This window comes from Kogia breviceps, chromosome 13 (assembly GCF_026419965.1).
Source record: "Kogia breviceps isolate mKogBre1 chromosome 13, mKogBre1 haplotype 1, whole genome shotgun sequence".
Classification (NCBI taxonomy): domain Eukaryota; kingdom Metazoa; phylum Chordata; class Mammalia; order Artiodactyla; family Physeteridae; genus Kogia; species Kogia breviceps.
Genome location: NC_081322.1, coordinates 77,233,308 through 77,256,708, shown reverse-complemented (window position 1 = coordinate 77,256,708; position 23,401 = coordinate 77,233,308). Strand labels below are relative to the sequence as shown.

Sequence of the window (23,401 nt, the reverse complement as noted above, 5' to 3'; positions counted from 1 at the left end):
CGTGGGATCCTCCCGGACCGGGGCACGAACCCGCGTCCCCTGCATCGGCAGGCGGACTCTCAACCACTGCGCCACCAGGGAAGCCCCAGAAGCAACATTTTGAGAACAGCATCGCTGTACAGTTTGTATTGTAGTATTACTGCCTTTTCTTGGTTCTACTTTCTTCTCAGAATTGAAATAACCAGGGGAGGGACTTCCCTGGTGGTCCAGTGGGTAAGACTCCACGCTCCCAATGCAGGGGGTCCAGGTTCGATCCCTGGTCAAGGAACTAGATCCCGCATGCATGCCGCAACTAAGAAGTCTGCGCTCCACAACTAAAGATCCTGCATGCTGCAACTAAGACCCGGCGCAGCCAAAATAAATAAGTAAGCAAGTAACCAGGGGAGCTAATAAAGGGCCAGAAAGGGATCTGTGCCATTTCTAGCATGCTTCTCTCTTTGAAGCAAAGTGCTTCTTAATGAGATGTGTGCAACATACAGATTGGTGCGTGAGCCCTCAAAAATGCATGTTTGAGAGGCCCTAGAATTATTTTAAACCTCCCTGTTCTCATTCTAAATGCCTTTGTAATCTCTGAGCACAGAAAAGATCATAGCCATAGTAACCAAATACCCTAACTAGTTTTTGAGGAGGTCACCTAGACAATGCTCCTTACTCTAAGAGAGGCAAGGATCTGGATGAGGAAACAAAATGGTGGTACTTACAGAGGCCAGGTCTCCCAATCCAGGGCTCTTTCTGCTATCGTCACTCTGCCTAGGAAACCCTTCCTTGCCGTTAGTCATTTAAATTTATTTCTATAATTTTTTTTTAATTAGCAAAAGAAAAAAGACTAAAGAGTCCTTTTGTCTTTCCATTTAGATTAAGATGCCCAGAAGCAAAGGTCACAAGGTAAGCCAGCCAGAGAGAACTGGGCACCGGGAGGACGCATGGTCTAGGGAGTTCCGGGAGTGACTGGGAAGAGACTGCAGGTTTGGCCCCCTCCCAGCCAGAGTCCCCCACCCCATGTCCCATGCCCCCCACCCCAGTCTCCCTGGGGAGATGTGGCAGCAGGCCACAAAAGCTGAAAAGGCAACAAGGAGAGGAGGAAAGATAAGAAACGCAGATGACACACAAAGAGAGCATGTCTGAAAAAGATGTGTATGATATTTTTAGAAAGATCAGTGTCATTATTCTGAATCTTCCAAAATACCCAAGGACACAACAGTCATCAGGTTGCTTCTAATGGGTGGTTTTAGTAAAACTTCTCTTCTAATTACTAATATTAATGTACTATGGTGGATTTTGCTTTTTACTTTGTCAGGCACCTTCACAGGAGGAAAATCTTATGAAGCACCTTGTCATGCATTCTGAAATGAGGAAACGGCTGTGACAGGGTAAGGGAATGCAACAGCCTCACCTTTCTTAGTCACCAAAGTTGGTGCATGAGCTTTTAGGAGATGTCGTAAGGATCTGTGTATGTTACCTCCCCCTCTGTGTCTCCAAGGACGTAGAGAGGACAGGAGAGCCATTGATGTCTCTGTCTGAACCCTTTTCTGTCTATAAGACCCATATAGCCAGCTACTGGTCCTGCATTTTCCCTTGGGGATCTCACAGGCCTCTCAAATTGAACATTACCCAAACGAATACCATCACCTACCTCTACCCATGTAGGTACATGGCTCCATATCCAGGTTGTCAACGCAGAAACTTCTTTTTTTTTTTTTTTTTTAAAGTTTGTCATTTTATTGCTTGGGGGGCAACGGCGTGTGTGTTGGGGGGGGGTGGTTTTTTTGGCTGCACCTCGTGGCTTGCAGGATCTTAGTTCCCCGACCAGGGATTGAACCCAGGCCCCTGCAGTGCAAGTGCCAAGTCCTAACCACTGGACCACCAGGCAATTCCCCAGAAACTTCATTCTTCAGGCCAAGCTGTTTATATGACAAATAATCAGGTATCCTGCCCTGAGGCCACCTCCTAACATCTGTTGACCCCCTCACACCCCTCCAGCCAAAGTGTCACTACTTTAATATAGGCCATTTTCAGCTCTTGCTAGGTTATTATAGTAACATGTTAGCTAGTCTCCTCCCAACCTCTGGTCTTTAATTCTCTAGAAGCAGTTCTCTAGAATGCTTGGCATTTTAGGTAGAAACTCTCTTTTTCAGAAGGCCTGTCCTGGACCTTGCAGCATCACAAGCGTTTGGTCCCAACTCATTAAAATTCAGTGATACCGTAGCCATTGCAATAAGCAAAAACTCTACAGGGCAGTGGGGCAGAATCACAGCCACTAACACCGCCTTGGCAACGGCAGAAGGACAGCAGCATTTCTCTGCTAAAGTAATGATATCTCAGGATAAATCCCACTCCTTAAAATGGCCCACTGGCCAACACTATAGTACCCTTTCCATAAGGCCTTTACAAAGAACCCTAACTGTGTCCAGGCCTCAAGCCCTAGAGGCAACCCCACGTGCTTTTCCAGGAATTAGGTGAGCTCCTGAGGCTGCCAGTGGTTAAGTAGGATCAAGCGCAATGTGGATTTTAAATTGGCCTAATTTAAAGGATTGTCTCTGTGCTCACAATTATACCAAGTTATTTGGGATTATTAGAACAAACAAGAAAACGCACGGGGGTGAGTTAGAGCTAGGACTTAGCGCTCAATATCCTGTTGTGGGAAAACACCACCTTGAGTCCTAATTTCATCATTTATGAAATGTTACTCTACCTCTGGTCTCCAAAAATGAGTACTATCTATAAGGAAGCTTCTCTTAAGTTACATGTAATACTTCTCTTGTGTTAAAATTTTTCATGTCAACAAGAAATGGGAGAATATGCGAAGTCATGAGATTACCTCAGTCCTAAGTGTAAGATACTGTACAGATGGCCTGTTATATTTAAATATCAAAAAAGGGGTTAAAAAAAAAAAAGAGGTTGATTTCCAAGCTGTGACAGCACTAAAAAAAAAAAAAAAAGTCTTATCTTTATCTTCACCACCATGCCACCCCCAAGTCCTGGTCACCTTAGCTAAAACCTGTGCTATCACATAAGGGCTGGTGATCTATATCTCAACTTTCTTATTTATAAAAGGAGAGCCAGGTCATTTTCCTAATTGTAAGAGATGGTAAGGAATTTGGTGGTGAGGAGAAAACTTGCATTTGCACAAAAATTGTGCCAGGCTATCCAGCAGATTCATCTCCAGAATCACATTAGAAATGAAGTCATGTGACATTGGTCACGTTCAGGCAACTTCTTACTTCCTGGGAATCCTTGGACTGTGTCCATTTCCTTTCTTGCAGTTGGATGAGGGGTTTCTAACTCTGGTTCTGGTTACCGGTTGGGATTTCAGAGTGTGGCTATCCAAAAACTACATGAAACTGTGTTCATTTTAGGGAGTTGGAGGTGAGCCAGAGGTTTAATGAGCATCTAATTAAAGGGGCCCTGATCCAAAAAGGTGAAGAATCACTGACAGAGACTTCTGTGCACTTGCACAAAACTCCCACGAAGCTTTATGGACAGTGTCTCAAAGGATGATTAAGTAGTAAAGTAAAAGTGAAATGTGTGATGAATCTCATAAGTTAAGAGCAATCAAAATTGAATTATGGTGAAATTATAGAAAGAAAACCCATGGCATTTAATTAGGTTGCATTTTATTTAGATAAATGAAAATTTGCCCCCCAAACAGAACGAGGAATCAAATACTGTCTCGGATTAAAAAGGAAACTGCTAAGCTTCAAGCTTACACTGAAAAGCTAAAATTTCCAGTCCTTCACTACCTGTAGTTCCAAACATCAAAGGAAAATACCGGAAAAAAGTATCTTTGTGACAGAGAGAGGCAACTCGGGTGTACCATTAGCAAAAGAACCTGAGGGGGAACATTTTATATTCTTCGATTACAAGAAATGGCAAGAGTTTACAAGTCTTGCATTGCTTTCTATTGAACATGGCTCCATAGTAATGCCAAAAATAGCAAAGTTTAGGCACTTGCTCCAACTTCTGCAGTTTGCATTTGATTATTATGTACTTCACAAATTAACAGCAGCTTTAGAGTTATAATACAGAATTGTATTTCATGCTACTGTTAATAGCATTCCTCCTGTGAATAAAACAATGATACTTAATGGACATAGGTCCAGAGCTTGTACGGAAGTAATCCAGGGCACACCAAGAGCACAGTCATGAAGCAACCACCACCGGAAAACCAATTGTGATGGCCAGAATGACCCGGCCACGTGTATTAAGACCAAATACGAATGCGATGAAGTGGCAGGATGGAATTTAAACGCCCCCAAAATGATTACCACAAACTACACCAATCTTTAATCTGTTCAAAATACCACGAAGTGTCTTCCTGCCGTAGAAAGGAAGTTAGTTGATATTTAGAAGTATAATGAACTCCTTAAAAACTGCTACCATCTCCAAACATCAGTTGATCTTCAAACATTAACACCAGCATTTGGATTTTTTTTAAGTATCAAGTTGGCAAAAGAAATATCTTTAGATCAGAGGGTGTTTTTTCAATTTGGGGATTTTTAAGTTAAGTAATTTAGCACAAGTAGCAATTATATGTGTGGAAAAACTCCCCAAAAGATACTAAATGTTTTCCAACTACAAGACCATATGCTGTTACCATGCGGGGGTCTTTCTAATAGGGCCAATTTTTTATCGTAGTCAGGTTTGTTGGTTTATGAGAAACTATTTTCCAGTTTTGACAGCAAACTGTCTTTCTGCTAAAAGACTATTCTAGTTTTGCTAGAATGTTATACTTCAAAATAATGTAACTGGCAGTTGAAATTTAAGTTCTCAAACTGGAGTACTGAGTCTGAGTACAATTTAAGAAGTGTGCACACCAGGCCAGTGCTACCCATGAAAAAGTGGGACTTTCTGGTGGATGGGGGACTGTTCTTTGTGTGGCATTTGTCTGACCGAATCCTTTAGGTATTAGAGTGAATCAGAAATCATTTTGACACTTTAAAAATTTTTTCCAAGATCACCTGTTAGGTAAGGCATTTTTACTACTAAGCCTTCTTAAAATGTCTTTCTAGAGACATTTGTCATTAACAGATATTAACAAAGAAAACGGACTTTTTCAGGAAGGCACCACCAGGTGGTAGCATTGTTTCAGTACCCTCAATCTAAAAAGCTCCTGGTTTATTTCAGCGGATCCCTCTCTGCCTTTGATGTCCTCTGATCCCCAACTCAAACTGGTGTAAAGTGGTGATACCGTGTAGTGACTACATTAGAAACTTCTAACTTCTCTGCTTTTAGAATGAAGTAAACATATGTCCCAGGCTTCCTATTATCTAATAAATCCAACGAATCTAAGTGAAGCAAATGTTTTATTGAAATCAGTTGTCAAATCACAATTTATCCAAATGATAATGCTACATTGTTCTTAAAAGAGTGGGCACAAATAGGGCACAGACACAACCCAGCATCTATCAAAATACCATCTGTAAAGAACCTGACTTATTTCGTGCTGTGTGTGAATGTGGTCCAGCATAGAAAGTAGACTCAAAACCAGTCGATTTTTTTCTTGATAACATGAAAAACATTTCACTACTTTGCCTCAGAATTAAGCACACTCATCTGTCCGTAACAACCGTGTAAAAATTAGCAGAGAAGACTTCAAATTAATCTGCTACTGAAAAAAACTTCCTTCCAACCTCCACTGGGGGATAGAAAGAAAAATTTCCCAGGAACAATGGAACATTCTGTATGTTTCCCTCCAAAAAACACTTTTTATTTTTAGTGCACTGTGTGTAATAGGAAAGTGACCAATTTCAGAGTGATACTAAACACTCTGAAAGGACCTAATCCTTAGTGAATTTTAAAACACCAAGTGCAGCTTCTGATCAGGAATGTTATTTCTAGGAAGCTCTGCTTTCAAAGGTTGTAACTGAGGCAGACAGCTTCCTGAAACTTCACCGTGGCTGCATGCCCCGTCGTATATTGTGTGATACAGAAGGAATGCACTATACTGTAATTTCCTTAGACATTAAGAAAAAAAATATACAATAGATACCGAAGGAGGATTACTTAAAACATACATATAAATACACAGAGAATGATACTCCAGTTTGAGAAGCAGAACTAGGTATTGCCAACTCCAGTTCTGGGCTAAGAATTAAGGATCTTGAATCAGAAACATTATATGGTAACCAAGGGAAAATATCAGGTGGGTCTTGAAAGGAAGAAATGTTATCTGGTTACAGCTCCCGATGAAGCCTCAGGATTGTCAGGGGTTCTCTAGAAATGAGAGCAGTTGGTGTCTGTTCTTCCGTTCCCAAAGTTCCGTAAGATTGGTCTCGTCAGCAGCATTCGTTTTCTTCTTCCACTCGTCTTCACATTCTGGTCTTGCAAATACACAACTGTAACTGTAGAAGGAAGCCAGAATCAAAAGTAAATAACATCTCCTCCGCCTCTCTCATTTATTCAACAACAGGAGAGTTGTGAAAGTGAGTTGCAGCCAATGGGAACCCTAGTGAAAACCACAGTTTAACTCTGTAGGAAAGAAAGATGGTGAAGGTCCATAATACAGCATCCGTTGCTACCTGAACACCAGTAGGCAGGCTCTCACATGCACTGGAAATTTCTTAAAATGCTTCTTAATACTACTGGAAGAAATCCAGGGCTTCCCTGGTGACGCAGTGGTTGAGAATCCGCCTGACGATGCAGGGGATACGGGTTCGTGCCCTGGTCTGGGAAGATCCCACGTGCCGCGGAGCGGCTGGGCCCGTGAGCCATGGCCGCTGAGCCTGCGCATCCGGAGCCTGTGCCCCGCAACGGGAGAGGCCACAACAGTGAGAGGCCCGCATACCACAAAAACCACAAAAAAAAAAAAAAAAGAAATCCAATTTTTTCCCAGAGAGCTATAAACTAAATTTCAAGCACTACCTTATAAACCTACTTTGGACTTCTAGTTATTAAAAAAAAAAAATGCGTGAGCACAACATATTTCTTATGTCTTTGAGCCAAACACACACACAGTCACACTGGGGGTAAAACGAAGTCATTACTTTCAGGACACCAGTAAGACTGAAGCAGCACGTCAATGAGAAAAAGGAAACTAACCGTGGGGGCTTCCCCGGCGGCGCAGTGGTTAAGAATCTGCCTGCCAGTGCAGGAGACACGGGTTCGAGCCCTGGTCCGGGAAGATCCCACATGCTGCGGAGCAACTAAGCCCATGCACCACAACTACCGAGCCTGTGCTCTGGATCCTGCGTGCCACAACTACTGAAGCCCGCACGCCTAGAGCCTGTGCTCCGCAACAAGAGAAGCCACTGCAGTGAGAAGCCCACGCGCCGCAACGAACAGTCCCGTTCGCCGCAACTAGGGAAATCCCACGCACAGCAACGAAGACCCAATGCAGCCAAAACTTAAATAAGTAAATAAATAAATAAATTTTTAAAAAGGGAAACTAACCTGGATCTCCTAGTCTGGTTGATGGTTATTTCCCCAGATGTAGGTTCTGCATAAAATCCTAATTATTTGAATTCCTGCTTCCCTCATAACAAATCTGCCATCAGATGACAGAAAAGAGGGCAAAATTACTTTCAAAGAAAAGGAAGTTACTTACGTGATGTTTTAGGATTCTGTGGGTTCGGGTTTTGCCGGTTCTCCCTCTTGGTCCTGTGTCTCCTCCTGCGTTTGTGTTTTGCTCTCTTTTTCTGACTCGCTCTGCACTTTTTCTTCCTGAAATTCTACTTCCTGGCCATCTCCCGTCTCTTTCAGTTTGGGTCCAATTGTATCTGGAGACTCTTTGGTTGAGCCTCCTGATGCCTCAGCACCTTCCGGGGCTGAGGTTTGGTTCCCGGGGTCATCAGCAGCATCACCTTTTTCATCTTCTCGGGATTCAAACGGTGACTTCTCTGTTCTTTCTCCAAACCCAGCACCAACGTCGTCTTCTGACACAGACTTTGTTTCAGGGGCTTCTCTCTTTTCTTTGGATGCGAAAGCTACCTCTTCAAGATGCTGGTCATCTACCCGGGAACTTTCTACCTTGGTGGCCGCCATCTTCTCTAAAGCTTCATTCACATCTTTGGAAACATCTGGATGTGTGTGTTCCCCGGCACTTAGTGGGGACTCCTCTTTGGCTTCAATGGTTTGTGTTTCATCCAATGTGCAGGGCTGAAGTTTGCCTTCTTCTTTCTCGATTTTCTGCCCAGCTTCCTGGCTGTCGGCTTCCGTCAGTTGAGCCTGGGTCTGGAAAGCAGCGGCCGTTTCTTCTGTACTCGCCAACTGCTCAACAACTGTCTGAATTACGTTTTGTACAAGCTTGCAGCTCTCTGTCTCAAGTTTCAAAATCTCATTTTCAGCCTTTAAATCTTCCTCTCTTGTTTTGCTTACGCTGCCTTCCTGACAACCAACCTGCTCACCGTCTCCATCTGACTCCCATTTCTGTGATGCGCTTTTATCTCCTTCCAGGTCAGCACTGATGCCTGTTTCAGGCGTGACAGATACTATCACCGGTACTGATTTGGCCTGAGACTCAGTCCCTGTGGGCACCGCATCTTCTCCCCGCTGAGCAGGAGAGCCTTCATCTTTTTCTGAGGACTTTTCTTCCGGTACTAAACGTGCCTCTGCAGATTCCAAAGTTTCCGCTGTTTCTAAAATCTGGATAGCTTCTCCTAAGACCTTCTCCCCCACTGCTGCAGCTGTTAGAGCTAATGATGCCTCAGAGCTTTGAACTTGAATTTCTGTGCATGCCTCTTCCTTGTGAACGGGCAGAGAACTTCCTTCAAAACTGATGACTTCCTTTTCCCCGTCTATGACGGTGACATTCACTGCCTGAACCAGTTGTTTACTGAGCTCTTCACAGGTGGTAACAGCTGGTTTGCACTCAAGTTTCTCTTCATTTACTTGAGTTGGCTCTAATTCCGTTTTGTCCCTTTCCACTTGAACTACCCTGTCTCGCTCCACTGGGGTTGGAAGAGACGTAGCAGGTCTCTGGAGTTCGAGATCATCATTCTTCTGAAATTCAGCTTTTTTCGTAACTTCATCCTCAAGGGCAACTTCAGTTACCTTTTTCTCGGTTATTTCTGTGTCAGCAGACACCACAAGTCCTTCGACAGATGGCTCCTCTTTGGCTTCCTCATCAGCACATCGGCCAGCCTCTTGAATCATCTCAGTTTTTGAAAGGATGGGTACAGTTTCCACTGTTACCTCTTTATCTGTATGTTCTAGAACCTCTTCCATTTCTGAATGCTTTTCTTCCTGGGATTGAAAATTGGAAGGTTCTGGAGGCATCTCTTTCAGTTCAGGAAGTGCCTCACCTTCTGTGACCTGGTATTGGGTACCGGATGGAACCTCACCATCTTCATCGATTTCCATGATCCTGGTCGGCTGGCTTACATTTGTAGCTTCAATATCTGCTACTGGGGTGCTTCCATTGGTCTCACTGTCTGTGAGGGTTTCAGCTGAGTCAGGACCAACAGCCTGTTCTGAGACAGTCTCTGGTTTTACCGCAGCCACGGTTTCAGCTGGACAAGTGCTTGTAAGCTCCCTGGCCTCTGCACTCTCTGTGCCTGGGGGAACTTTTTCCAAGCTTTCTGGGGTGGCCTGTACAATCACCGCCCCCTGTGTCAAAGTCTCAGTTTTCGTTTCTTGTACATGTACTCTGGATGCTCCATCCATTGCTTCCTTCTGATCGAGTGCGTGAGAATCCTCTTCTGCTTCTTCCACCTGCTCCAGTATTTTTGCTCGTCCTTTCTGGGTTGTCTGGATGGTGTCATCTAGCCCTCTGGCATCAGGCAGCTGTGATTCCTCTTTAACTTTTTCTGCAACGGCCTGCAACACCTCTTGGGTCCTCTTCGCCTGGTCTTCCATGTCGGGCACGCTGCCCTCCACCTCCTGAACCGGTGTTGCTTCCTCGGTGGTGTCTGGAAAGTCAGTTAACTGGGAAACAGCCGAAACCATGTCGGTAGTCTCTTCGGCACCAGAGGCTTCTGTGGCTTCTTCAGCACAGAATGCCTCTGTGGTTTCTGCGGCCGTCAGAGCCTCAGGGGTCAATTCCACCTTGCTGGCGACTGTGTCATCAGAGGCCTCCTGGCTCTCTGGCAGTGTTTTGGTATCGACGGGGGTTTCCTCTGCAATGACTTCTTCTTCAAACACCTCCTCAGATGGTGGCTTGTCTTCGTCTTCTGCTTGTTCAAGAGGTCCTGTCACCGAAGCAGAGATCCAGGAAGGTGCCCTTTCTTCGATGCTGGTCACGGCCCTTGTCCCGTCCATGACAGCCACAGTCACGGTGTGAACCAGACTCTTACTGAGCTCCTCCGACACGTCGACAGCCACCTTCTGCTCGGGGCCCTCCCCGCTCTTCGGAGCCTGCTGTGCTTCTGTTTTCTCCCTTTCCACCGCATCGTACTCGGACAGAGGCACCACGGCTGGGACGTCCGAATCGTCCTCGTTGACCTCCGTTGGCCCCGTATCTTCCATCGCTGCTTGTTCTTGTTTCCCATCCAGCCTTTTCTTCCTTCGCCCAGGAATAAACTTCCTGATTGAAACCCAAGACTCTTCTTTCCCCAGCTCAGCATCTGAGGCTGAATATTCTAGGCTGGACCCAGCTACCAAGTCTTCGCTTTTCTCTTCCAGTTTTGACTTCGATTTTTTTCTCGAGGTGACTAATCTTTTAAATGACTCCCAGGTGGAGACCCCCTCCCCTTCGGAAGGGCTGCCGGCCTGCTCGGGTGAGGAACTTCCTGGGGGTTGGTCGTGGTCTTGGGAGCCGGCAGGGAGCGCGTCTGGGCCCGGCTCCCTGTCTCTCCCTGCTTCCTCTGGTTTGGGGCTGTCTCCTCCCAGGGCTTTTGGACCCCCTTCGTCGTCGGAAGAGGATGCTTTTCTTGCTCTTTTCTTGGATGACCCCACACAAATCAGAGCTTCCCAGGACACAGAGGTGTCAACCTTGCGCTTTGGCTCTTCCAGCTTCTGCTCTTCTCCATTTCCTTTCCCCTCTTCCTGCATTTCAGAGGCGGCACTCTCCGTGGAGGACAGGGTGGAGCTCTTGACCTTGTCCACTTCGTCCTCCTTGTCACTTTCAGAGAGCCTTCTCACGCGTTTCTTGGGCGTCACCATCTTTTTGAAAGATGCCCAGGGGGTAACACCTTCCCTCTTCTTCTCTCCGTCGGAAGTGGTCCCTTCCTCCGTCTCCCCGTCCTGGGGGGCCTCGGCCACGCCTTTCTCCAGGCACGTGATCTCCTCGGGCTCTTCGGGGGAGGGGGACGAGGCCGAGCTCTCGCCCTTGGGCTCGTCTGGAATGTCGGGAGAATCTGCTGAGGCTGGATGCTGCTCCCCGGACTCCTCATCTCCTCCCCTTTTCCCTTTCTGTTTCTTTCCAGAGAGCTTTTTTAAGCCGCTGCTCGTGAACAGTTTCTTTAAAGGGCTTCCCTGCACCTTAGTTCTCTCCTGCGAGGACGGCATTTCCACCTCCCCGGCGACGCCCTCAGGGGGTGTGGGAGGCGCTTTCGCGTCTGCGCCCTCGGCCGGCTGGGCGTGGTCCCCGCTGGGGGCGCCCGCCTCTTCCTCCATCTTCAGCAGCGCTTCCGCTTCCGGGCGCTCGGCGTCCTGAAGGTCGGCGTCCGTTTCAAGCAATTGCTCAGGTGGCGAGGGCTCTACTGCTTCTTCCACCTCGGCTTTCTGCTCCGCCGTGTCCTTCTCTACAGTGCTGACGTGGACCTCCGCGACAATCTCTACTTTTTCATCGAATACTTCTGTTGCTAACGGGGCGGGTTTCTCTTCGGGAGGTGCTTGCACTTGGTCTTCGGCGGGCAGCTCCACTTTTTCATACTCAGCCGACAGCCTGGCATCCTGGGCACTCTCGCGGGCCTCCTGTGAGGGTGGCTGCTCGGACAGATCTTCCGTCTTCTCGTTTTCTTCTGCGTCTGCCTTTTCTGGCTCTTGTTCCTTTTTCTTCTCTGAAGCCTCCAGCTCGTCCTCCCGAGGCTTCCTGAAACTGGTCCTTTTTCGCCAGCCGGCCCAACCTTGAGTGAAGAATTTTTTGAAGGGCGATGCGGTTTCACTGGCCACTGGGCTAGTCGGAGAGTCTGGAGATTTGGCGGGTTCTTTCTCTTGTTTTTCTTCTCCTTCATCTTTGCCTTCCTCGGCTGGTGGACCGGACTCCACCTGAAGGGAGATTTCTGGGTGGCTCTGCTCGTGTCTGGGCGTCTCTTCGGGTTTCTCTGTGGACTGTTTGAGCTCAGCGTCTTTGGGTGTCGTGTCCCCCGTCTCCCGGCTGGGCTCCCGGTGGTCACCAGTCCCGTCGGACCCTCCTGGCCCTAGGCCTTCATCTTTTTTCACGGTGAGGAGCTGCACAGCGTCAGACTTCTCTGTCTTATCCTTTTTCACAGTGAATTTGAAGCCAACAAACTTAAACACCTTCTTAAATCCTACGTCGTTAGCCTGGGGCTCAGCGGGTTGTGTCAGCTCGTCTACACTGCTTTCTGAGGCAGGGGTCTGTTCCATCATCTCAGGAATTTCCTCCTGCCCCTCTTTCGTGATGTCTTGAACCGCTGCTGAGTTTGCAGCCATGTCTTTGTCTGAGTCTCTTTCACTCACATCTTCAGATTCTCTCTGTCCAGCTATTAACAGAAAAAAAAAAGAGAGAGAGAGAGAGAGGGAGTGGGGAAGAAAAAGGTTGAAAATGATTACAATTCAAGAAAATTAAATATTTAAAAAACACGGCCAATGAATACTTTCTTTAACATCAGGCAGTTCCAAGATCGGGTAACGGTCTTACCAGTATCTGTAAATCTCAATAGATTCGGCAAAAAATTAGTTATAGGTAAGCGGCCGCAACGTCACTAAGGGTAGGTCAACCAGACGGCGTATGCAAAATGGAATCACACATCACACCTAGGGTCTAGAATCCATCAAGCTTTAAAGATAACTTCCACTTTATAGGAAATATAGGGTTAGAGAAACTAAGCTAAATAAGTACCTAGACAAATCTAAAGGAGGGGCATTCTATGTGATACCTACCTGGCCTCTTCAACAAGTCCCCCAAGGCGACCAGAGCTCCTTGGGGAAATTCTGGGCTAGGTCAGGGAAAGTACAAGGAACATTTTATTGCGACAAAAGGGGGTGCTCAAAAGCTTGGGGGGTGCATATCCAAAGGACGCAGGAACCAGCTTGAAAGGGCTCCTGCTGGCCAAACTTTGAAGCGTTAAAAAAATAACAAGAATGATAGGTTATAATACATTGAATAAAAATATAATCTATGAACCAAGAGTGGCAGTACAAATACAACATTGTAAATCAACTATACTTCAATTAAAAAAGAGTGATACCAGAAAAGTAACTGAGGAGCAGAGGATACTTCCTTATGAAAAAAACGCCCGTCAATAAATTTAGATATAACTTCCACTTTGATCCTTAGAGCCATTTCTTTAGAATTTAGAATTCTACCACATCGAGATTCATATGTATTAAGGATGAGAGTTAAGAAAAATGGTTCTTTTATAAACAGTTGCCCAGGCTCTTCCTAGGCCACAGCAAACAGCCGTTCAGCCTTGAAAATGCAGAGCATCACTGTCTCTAAACACGTATTTGTATCATTCATCAAACAATTAACTTAAAGGAAATAATTGGATTTTTGCTTGCAGTTAATTTGGAGAGGAGAAAGCCATGTTTTTAATTCGCTTCAACTGTAGGGTCATCAACTGAACTGAACTTTTTCAGTTGCTTAGAAAAACAAAAATAATTTCTCATTATATAAAATAAATGCAACACTGTTTCATGGCCAGTGAGGTTACTCTTTTGAATGAGGACCTGACTGAAGGCATTTGGAACTACTCATGTCACTATTAAAATCAGCTATTCAGGGCTTCCCTGGTGGCTCAGTGGTTGAGAGTCCCCCTGCCGATGCGGGGACATGGCTTCGTGCCCCGGTCCGGGAAGATCCCACATCCCATGGAGCAGCTGGGCCCGTGGGCCGTGGCCGCTGGACCTGCGCATCCAGAGCCTGTGCTCCGCAGCGGGAGAGGCCACAGCAGTGAGAGGCCCGCGTACCGCAAAAAAAAAAAAAAAAAAAAAATTTAAAAAGACAGGAATTAGGGGGAAAGTTTTTAATAGATAAGACTTGGAAGCAAAGCAAGGGAATTGACTGGCTGTAGCTTAAGCGGTTGCCTTATTTGGTAAAGCCTAGTTGGCTGTTTATCAGTAGACTTAGAAAAACCACGTTTACTAACATCATTCTGATAACTCATTCAGTCAAGTATCAAGAGATGCTAAAACTTTTGAGTGAAAGGTTTCCAGCACACTTACAGTTTTAGAGTATCAACACACAGATTACTTCGTTTCAAAAGCAACAACTTCCTTTATAATGGAGAAACCTGCCAGGTACCACCTTCACCAAGCGATCAGAATTAACAACTCTGATAATGGGACAAAACTGTCATCATGCTTCGTGATGTGAGGCATTGAGAAGGCCAATAAATCATCTACACATCTACTCCTGACACAAATGTTTAACAGAATCGAATCGTGTGTAAACAGTCAGACAACAGCCCACATGGAAGCCTGGCCTGAAATATAAATGTCGCAAAGGACAAAAATCAAACGTAAATACAAATGGATTGTCTGCAAGTAACTTTCAAATAGTTTAAGGGGAGAGAATGGTACCGGTAGAGGAGAAAGAAAATGTGGTAAAATATCAGTGAATCGTGAGAGAAAGAAAATGTGGTAAAATATCAGTGAATCGTGAATAAAGTCAAGTGTATATGGGTGTTTATTGTATTTTTCTTTAGGTTTGAATTTTTTTTAACATCTTTATTGCAGTATAATTGCTTTACAATGGTGTGTTAGTTTCTGCTTTATAATTTAGGTTTGAATTTTAAAACTTGTTGGGGGTTAAAGAAGCAAGTCAATGTGATTTAATAAAGGGTGGGATTCTGTGCTAAATTTAAAAATTTAAGAAACATAACAACCAGAGACACCAGGCATGGTCCTAGGTTGGATATTTGTTAGGGCAAGCCAGCTTAATGACATTTTTGGGTCTCCTTGGGGTACTCGATGTCAGATTAGAGGAGATGAATTCTTACCAAAATGAAAGGGTAGAAATTTTGACTGAAGAAAAGCAGGTCACCAAACAGTGTATGTACTATGACCTCATTTTGGTTTAAAAACTAGGCCCCAGCAAACAGCCATTCAGCCTTGAAAATGCAGAGCATCACTGTCTCTCTCTCTCTCTCTCTCTCTCTCACTCACACACACACACACACACACACACACACACACACACACACACCTCACATACGACTTCTGGAGGATGGGAATGTGATATAATTTAGTTTTGCTTGTCTGAATTGTCTCATTTTCTATTTAGTATTGCTTTCTGTAATAAACAAAAAGGTCAATTAAAACTGATGCACAAAAAGGTCCCAATAGGGCTTCCCTGGTGGTGCAGTGGTTGAGAGTCTGCCTGCCGATGCAGGGGACATGGGTTCGTGCCCCGGTCTGGGAAGATCCCACATGCCGCGGAGCGGCTGGGCCCATGAGCCATGGCCGCTGAGCCTGCGCGTCCGGAGCCTCTGCTCCGCAACGGGAAAGGCCACAACAGTGAGAGGCCCGCGTACCTTAAAAAAAAAAAAAAAAGGTCCAAATAATGTTGGAACAACATACTTAATGCCTGCTGCCACAAAATGAAGCTTAATAATTATAACTAGTTCCAATACCAGTGCTTAGAACGTGGCAATAAGTACTTGAAATACAGAACTATGTGGAAATACAGAAATCATATGCATATCCAAATCCATAAATTCCTTTAATTTATATCGTCTTATTTCTCCAAGAAAATAATTTTATACTTTATGTGAAATATTGCAAACCTAGGTCTACAAATTTCCATTTTACTATTTATTGGCTTTCATTTTGAAAGTGAAACCTAGAAAGTTCACTGAAAAACTGTCCAAAGTGCCACCCAAGTGAAGACCAGAGCCCGCGTGCAGAGCCCTGTTTGAACATGCCTTGTACTGTGCTAGAAACCAAACTAAAGTCCTTTTCCCCTTGCTTTTTCTTTTCTAACATTACCAGATTTATGGATAATCACAGATAAAACCTGTGACCATCTGGGCCTCCTCTTCTGCAGAGAGGAAGGAAGGACACTGAGGAGGTGCTCTAACCCTACCTACGTACTTACAGGGGTGGGCAGAGCCTCGGCTTTGGTGACAGTGCATAGTTGTCTCTGTAAGAGTTTTGGGAGTTTCAGCCAATTCTCATTTTTTTCTAACTGATATCAGCATCTAAGGTAGCATTAAAAAATAATAATAATAAAACTGAACTGAACATTTATATATTTTTTGGCCTCGCCACAAGGCTTGCAGGATCTCAGTTCCCCGACCAGGGGTTGAACCCAGGCCACCCCAGTGAAAGCTCGGACTCCTAACCACTAGGCAACCAGGGAACACCCTGAACTGAACATTCTTTTTTACAATTCATTTATTAATTTATTTATTTTTGGCTGCATTGGGTCTTCATTGCTGCCCATGGGCTTTCTCTAGTTGCGGTTAGTGGGGGCTACTCTTTGTTGCGGTACACGGGCTTCTCATTGCAGTGGCTTCTCTTGTTGCAGAGCACAGGCTCTAGGAGCGTGGACTTCAGTAGTTGTGGCTTGCCGGCTCTAGAGCACAGGCTCAGTAGTTGTGGTGCACAGGCTTTAGTTGCTCCGCGGCATGTGGGCTCTTCCCGGACTAAGGCTCGAACCTATGTCTCCCGCACTGGCAGGCAGATTCTTAACCACCACGCCACCAGGGAAGCCCCCTGAACCGAACGTTTTAGATAAAGAAGGTTTGAAGAAAATCCAACTTGATTACTTTCAAGCACACTTCTTAAAGGGAGCTTTTTCCTTTTCTTTTAAAAAAAATCAATTTGAGAACCAAATACTGAACTCTAGTTAATAACATGCATGCTGAAGTGTTTAGGGGTGAAGCATACTGATGCCTGCAGCTTACTTTGAAATGCATAAAAGAGAAGACAGATGGACTCATGAACAGATACAAGGATGGATAGTTGAAGAGATATGTGAGAAGGCAAGTATGGTAAAACATTAATTATACAATCTAGATAAATATACATGTGTAATATTCACTTTTCTTTCAACTTTTTCATATCTTAAAATTTTTCATAAATAAATAAATTGGGGGGGGGAAACTCCCCAGGTGATTAAAAAAAATCACTTTGAAATACACATTTGTGACCAACTTTAGACTTTATGAACAATAAAGGAGGACTTCCCTGGTGGTGCAGTGGTTAAGAATCCGCCTGCCAATGCAGGGAACATAGGTTCGTGCCCCGGTCCGGGAAGACCCCACATGCCGCGGAGCAACTAAACCCGTGCGCCACAACTACTGGGCCTGCGTGCCGCAACTACTGAAACCTGCGCGGCTACAGCCCATGCTCTGCCACATGAAAAGCCACCGCAATAAGAAGCCCACGCACTGCAAAGAAAAGTAGCTCCAGCTTGCCACAACAAGAGAAAGCCCGTGCCCAGCAACGAAGACCCAAAGCAGCCAAAAATAAATTTATTAATTTTTTTAAAAAGACCCAATGCAGCCAAAAATAAATAAATTTATTTTTTTAAAAAATAAAGGAAGGGCTTCCCTGGTGGCGCAGTGGTTGAGAGCCTGCCTGCCGATGCAGGGGACACAGGTTTGTGCCCCGGTCCAGGAGGATCACACATGCCGCGGAGCTGCTGGGCCCGTGAGCCATGGCCGCTGGGCCTGCACGTCCGGAGCCTGTGCTCCGCAACGGGAGAGGCCACAGCAGTGAGAGGCCCGAATACCACAAAAGAAAAAAATAAATAAATAAATAAAGGAAAAATTACAACCCACATTAAATACTGAGGCAAATATCCCAAGAGAAAGAAAAATTCAGACATGTGATAGACTGTCCAGAGTATCCAACCCTGACATTCCTTTCCTTCTGGGAACACTCTCTCCCCATTATTTTTTTAAAAGTATGTATAATCTTCTGAAATAAGAAGAATATGCTGTTTATTTATGTCTTGTAAAAATAAAATACAGTGTGTGTGAAAAAAAAAAGAATACGCTGTAAGTTTCCATTTGTTCCTATTATAATCCAGTTTATACAGTTAAGTCTAAGGATTTCTTGAAGTTAAGTGCATTTCGATGAACTACTTTACAAATTTTCCCAATTATAAAAGATACTCATCAGAGAACTTTCTGCAAACACTTCTAATGCAACACAAGAGATGTGACCTTCTTTTTTTTAAAGATGGATGATATCATTGGAAGTACACTAGAGGAAAAAGTCAAAACCCAATAATAAACTCTATTCTACTATAAATTTACTAGTAATGCTCACATATAAAAATTAAATTTCCTGCCAGCAAGCAGGAGGTAAAAACACTCATTAACTAACCTCTCTAGAAACCATTAGAAAATGCAGAGACGTTTTGCTAACATACTAGGAGGAAGTAGGTGTTATATACACACCATGCTCCTAAATCTGTGTTTCAATTAGAAACAACTTTTATAAAACTCTGGGATGACTGGAATGTTTACAGTCAAAACTCAGGAAACAAAGCTGAACAGCTGCTAACTGGTATTACACAAAACAACTATTGATGGTTCCTTATAGCTTAGCATATTCACATGTTCTCTTTAGAGTGTTATATGGCTGAACCCATTAAAAAAAAAAAGTATTTAAGATCACAGGAAAATTTAAAATCCTAACTGGTCAACTGGTCTGCAGTCTCTTTTTACCTAAGTAATCCTAGGAGCTACTATTGTCAGAACAACCTTCCAGACTGGGCAAGGCCCCCACTGGCCCAGATGGCGCCTTTGTGCTTTGTGCACAAGGCTGGACAAAGCCAACTCAGCCCTGATTTCCACTTGCCTTCTGTACCAGCTAGACCTGTACAGACCTTACAGAGAGGCCCTGTTTCCTAAAATACCCCTTTGATCACATCATGAAGCTAGCTGCCAAACATCCCTAAGGGCTCCAGGATCTAGGGGAGTGTCTTCTAAACTACTAACCTGGCAGTCAAGGCTGTCTAAATTACATTCTAACATATAAGCCAGCTTAAAAAAAATTTTTATTGGATATATGCATATGTATAACTGATTGACTTTGCTGTATACCTGAAACTAACACAACATTGTAAATCAACTATATTCCAACAAAAATAAGCCAACTTTGATTGCACGCTTGCGCTTTAGAGGTCTGTAACCTGCCTCAAAACCACGTGCGACCAGGTGTCTACCCACTCAGCTGGGAACCCGCAGGTAGTGAAACTTAGATCCTGTTTTTTCAGCCTCGTTTCCTATGACTGGGCCAGGAGCTCGGTGTGCTGCAGCCCAAGTAGCAAGGCCTGCTCCATCCTGATCTGCATTTCGCATTTTGCTCGCCTGCCTCTGGGCTCTCCGGTGGGGCGTGGGGAGGCGGGGGTAACTTTCTGGTCTTGGCTAAATCCTTGTGATTTTTCGAGGCCTGTATCATTTTCTACCTCGCCCGCCTGCCGGGCAAAGACCTTCCCAGGTGACCCCAGTCCGCACAATCTCTATCCCAATCCTCACCCCCCACCTTCTAGGTCATACTCTTCCCGATGTGCCTCTTTCCAGCAAGAAGCAACGTGCAGCTAGGGCCTCCCTTGCGCTGCGGTTCTGTTTTTCAGTCTCCGGGCGAGGTGCTGGCTCAAAGAGTGCAGCGTCCGGGCACATGCTCCGCGGGCCTCAGCAAACCCCGTGGAGCCCAGAGGGTGGCTCTGCAGCCCTGGGCATGATGTCCTGTGGTGTCCCTCCCTAACACACACACACACACACACCCGCACCCTGAGCGCTCCTGCGCCGGCGTCTTGATCAAAGCAAGGGAAAGGAGGAAGGATGGAAACCCACACACCCATCTAACTGACACTTCAGGGGGCGCTCCCGGCCCCAGGGCGAGCCGCCGCTGGGGGGCGTGCGCTACTCACGGCAGAGGATACTCCAGCAGGGCATGGCGCGCGCCGCGGGCCGCTAAGGGCAATCCCACGGAGGCCCCAGCCTTCCTCTGCCGGCTGCCCCATCGCTGCATGGAGCCGCCCCTGGGGGAGTCTCGAGCGTCACAGAGGGCGCAGCCTCTACGTCTGCCTGCAAGGGAAAGCCAGGAGGCCCTGAGCATCACCCCCCAGGCGATGCACACTAGATGCCGGAAACCAGCCAAACCTCCCTGGCCAAAGGCCGCCAAACCTCACTGCCTCTCTTATCCGCACAACATTCCATAGAGTAGTTGATCCAAAACCCGCATTGCCTATCAGTGGGCCAGGGCATGGCAGGCACCTGTGCCTGGGTGGGTTTGTTTGTAAGTACTTTAATTTCTTAAGTATTAGAATAAGAACTGGGTTCCCATTACGAAGCTATCATTTCCAATCATAGAGCCTGAGCGCTGGAAAGCAGAGGTCACCTGGTCCCCCCAGCTGGTTTATAGGGGAATAAACTGACTTCAAACATGGTTGTATGTGGGAAATGCAAAAGGGTATAGCCACTTGGGAAGACAGTGGGGCAGTTTCTTGCAAAACTAAACACGCTCTTACCATCTGATCCAGCAATTATGCTCCTTGGTTTTTCCCTAAATATTCTTGGTATTTACTCATACCCACATTTGGTATGAGTTGAAAACATGTCCACACAAGAACCCACACACGGATGTTTATAGCAGCTTTACTCACAATCGCAAAAACTCGGAAGCAACCAAGATGTTCTTCCTAGGTGAATGGATAAATAAACTATGGTATATCCAGGCAATAAAATATTATTCAGCACTAAAGACAAGCTAGCAAATCATGAAGACATGGAGGAGCCTTAACAAGCGCATATTACTAAGTGAAAGAAGCCAAACTGAAAAGGCTACATAGTGTACGATTGCAACTCCACGGCATTCTGGAAAAAGCAAAACTGTGGAGACAATAAAGATCAGTGTCACGGGGGTAGGGAGGCGGGAGGGAGGAACAGGCAGAGCACAGAGGACTTTTTAGGACGGTGAAATACTCTGCATGATACTCTAGATACATGTCATGATATACATTTGTTCAAACCCACAGAATGTACACCACCAAGAGTGAACCAATGTAAACAAACCCACACCTATGTAAACTATGGACTTTGTGTGATAATGATGTCAGGGTAGGCTCATGGATGGTCACAAATGTAGCGCTCTGGTGTGGGAGAGGAGAGGCATATGTGGGGTTAGGGAGTATATAGGAACTGTACTTTCCACTCTTTCTTGCTGTGACCCTAAAACTGCTCTAACAAATAAAGTCTATTTTTTACAAAAGGGTAAACACAAAGTTTGTCTTTTTAAAAGAAAAATAAACTCCATGTACTCTCAAAGCATTAAAATTCTTATTCCCCAAACATTGTAACTTTACAATTTGTAAATGCCACTTATGACAAGAAAAATTATTTAAACATGTCAACACCTACACTTAAGAGAAAAATTGCTGTATGTCAGATGTGGACAGCAATTCAAATTCTATTTCAGTGTAAAAAGTGGATTTTTCATGGTTACAGTCATGCTTTAAAAAAAGTAAGAACAGGGCTTCCCTGGTGGCGCAGTGGTTGAGAGTCCACCTGCCGATGCAGGGGACGCGGGTTCGTGCCCTGGTCCGGGAAGATCCCACATGCCGCAGAGCGGCTGGGCCCGTGAGCCATGGCCGCTGAGCCTGCGCGTCCGGAGCCTCTGCTCCACAATGGGAGAAGCCACGGCAGTGAGGCCCACGTACCGCCAAAAAAATAAAGAACACATATATTCTATGCACCCACTCAAAGATAATGATTCAAAAGATCACCTGAGTACACATGTAACTTATGTAATATTGTACATCAACTCTACTTCAATAAAAAAATTTTTTTAATGTTGCAAGATCACCTGACCATCATTTTGTCACTTTGTCAAAGTAAAGACTGGATAAAAGCAAGAATCAATGGGTGCTGGACTTCCCTGGTGGTGCAGTGGTTAAGAATCCACCTGCCAATGCAGGGGACATGGGTTCGATCCCTGGTCCGGGAAGATCCCACATGCTGCGGAGCAACTAAGCCTGTGTGCCACAACTACTGAGCCCGTGTGCCACAACTCCTGAAGCCCAGGAGCCCTAGAGCCTGTGCTCTGCAACAACAGAAGCCTCTGCACTGCAACAAAGAGTAGGCCCTGCTCACCGCAACTAGAGAAAGTCTGCATGCAGCCACAAAGACCCAACTCGGCCGTAAATAAATAAATAAATAAGAATCATTGGGTGCTAAATGGGGGAAGGGGGGAGTTGGGCTGGATACTTACATGCCTAATAGTTGAAAGGGTGGTGAAATCAGACAAGAGCTCAACATCAACCTATGAGGGACAGATGGGCAGACATTGTGTACAATACCTTGAGAAGGAAACAATGTCATCTGCGGCTAAGAATGCACAACCTAAATTCAATTAGGAGAAAACAAACACAAAATAAGGAATGTGGTAGAAATGGGAAGAGAACTATATGCTTTGGTATTATATATTATTTTGTATTTAGTAGGCAATAGATTTTTTTTTTTTTTTTTTTTTTTTGCGGTATGCGGGCCTCTCACTGTTGTGGCCTCTCCCGTTGCGGAGCACAGGCTCCGGACGCGCAGGCCTAGCGGCCATGGCTCACGGGCTTAGTTGCTCCGTGGCACGTGGGATCTTCCCGGACCAGGGCACGAACCCGTGTCTCCTGCATCGGCAGGCGGATTCTCAACCACTGCGCCACCAGGGAAGCCCGAACTATATGCTTTGAACATGCCAATATCTAAAAGACAAAGGTTATACAGATGTTCCAGATTAAAAGAGGCTAAACAGATTATGCCGTAATACCTGACCTGAGGATGGATCTTGCAATGCAAGGGGAGAATGCTAAAAAGGACCTTATTAGATAACTGACAAGACTGAAAAAAGAATGGCAGATTATAAAATAAGTATTGTGATAATGTAAATATCCAACATTGATAACAGTACTATGATTATGAAAGGAAATATCTCTATTCTTAGGAAATACACACTGAAGCATTTAGGAGTAAAGGACCATGATGTGCATAACCTTTCCTCAGATGATTCAGAAAGCTTCACATCTCATGCCTACATAAGACATCACAGGAACCTGTATGTTGGGTTTTTACTTTGCTTTGTTTTCCAACATAGAGCGAGAGAGTAAATAATGAAGCAAACGCGGCAAATGTTAAGAAGTGAATCCAGGTCAAGAGTACATGATGTGCCCTGTACCATTTTTATTTTTGCTACTTCCTCTAAGTTTGAAGTTATTGTTTTAAACAATCAATCAGAAGAAGGAACAAGTGCAGATGACTAATGAAAATATAGAGAACAACAAAAATGGAGAGGGTAATGACTCACCCTACCTGATTGTAGTGGCTCTTTGCCTCACATTATATACCATAAAGCAAATTTTTATCAATGAACTAAATAACAGAAAAACTCTTCCCTT

At 45.0% G+C, this 23,401-nt stretch overlaps 1 protein-coding gene and 1 long non-coding RNA gene across 5 annotated transcripts in view; one reads left to right on the top strand and one right to left on the bottom strand.

The window, feature by feature from the left end:
- The first annotated feature begins 900 nt into the window (after positions 1-900).
- Positions 901-7,373, top strand: LOC136792385 (uncharacterized). Its single transcript, XR_010836093.1, has 3 exons — positions 901-965; positions 1,298-1,370; positions 6,990-7,373. It is a non-coding gene; the product is annotated as an uncharacterized lncRNA (long non-coding RNA).
- Positions 3,598-23,401, bottom strand: part of AKAP12 (A-kinase anchoring protein 12) — a 105,639-nt gene continuing 85,835 nt past the window's right edge. For all 4 annotated transcript variants that reach the window (XM_067011024.1, XM_067011023.1, XM_059083430.2 and 1 more), the window contains 2 exons: positions 7,544-12,539; positions 3,598-6,341 (listed from right to left, as the gene is read on the bottom strand). In XM_067011024.1, coding sequence (XP_066867125.1) covers positions 7,552-12,539 — 4,988 coding nt within the window. In that variant the 3' untranslated portion in view covers positions 3,598-6,341; positions 7,544-7,551. The remainder of the gene's footprint in view (positions 6,342-7,543; positions 12,540-23,401) is intronic.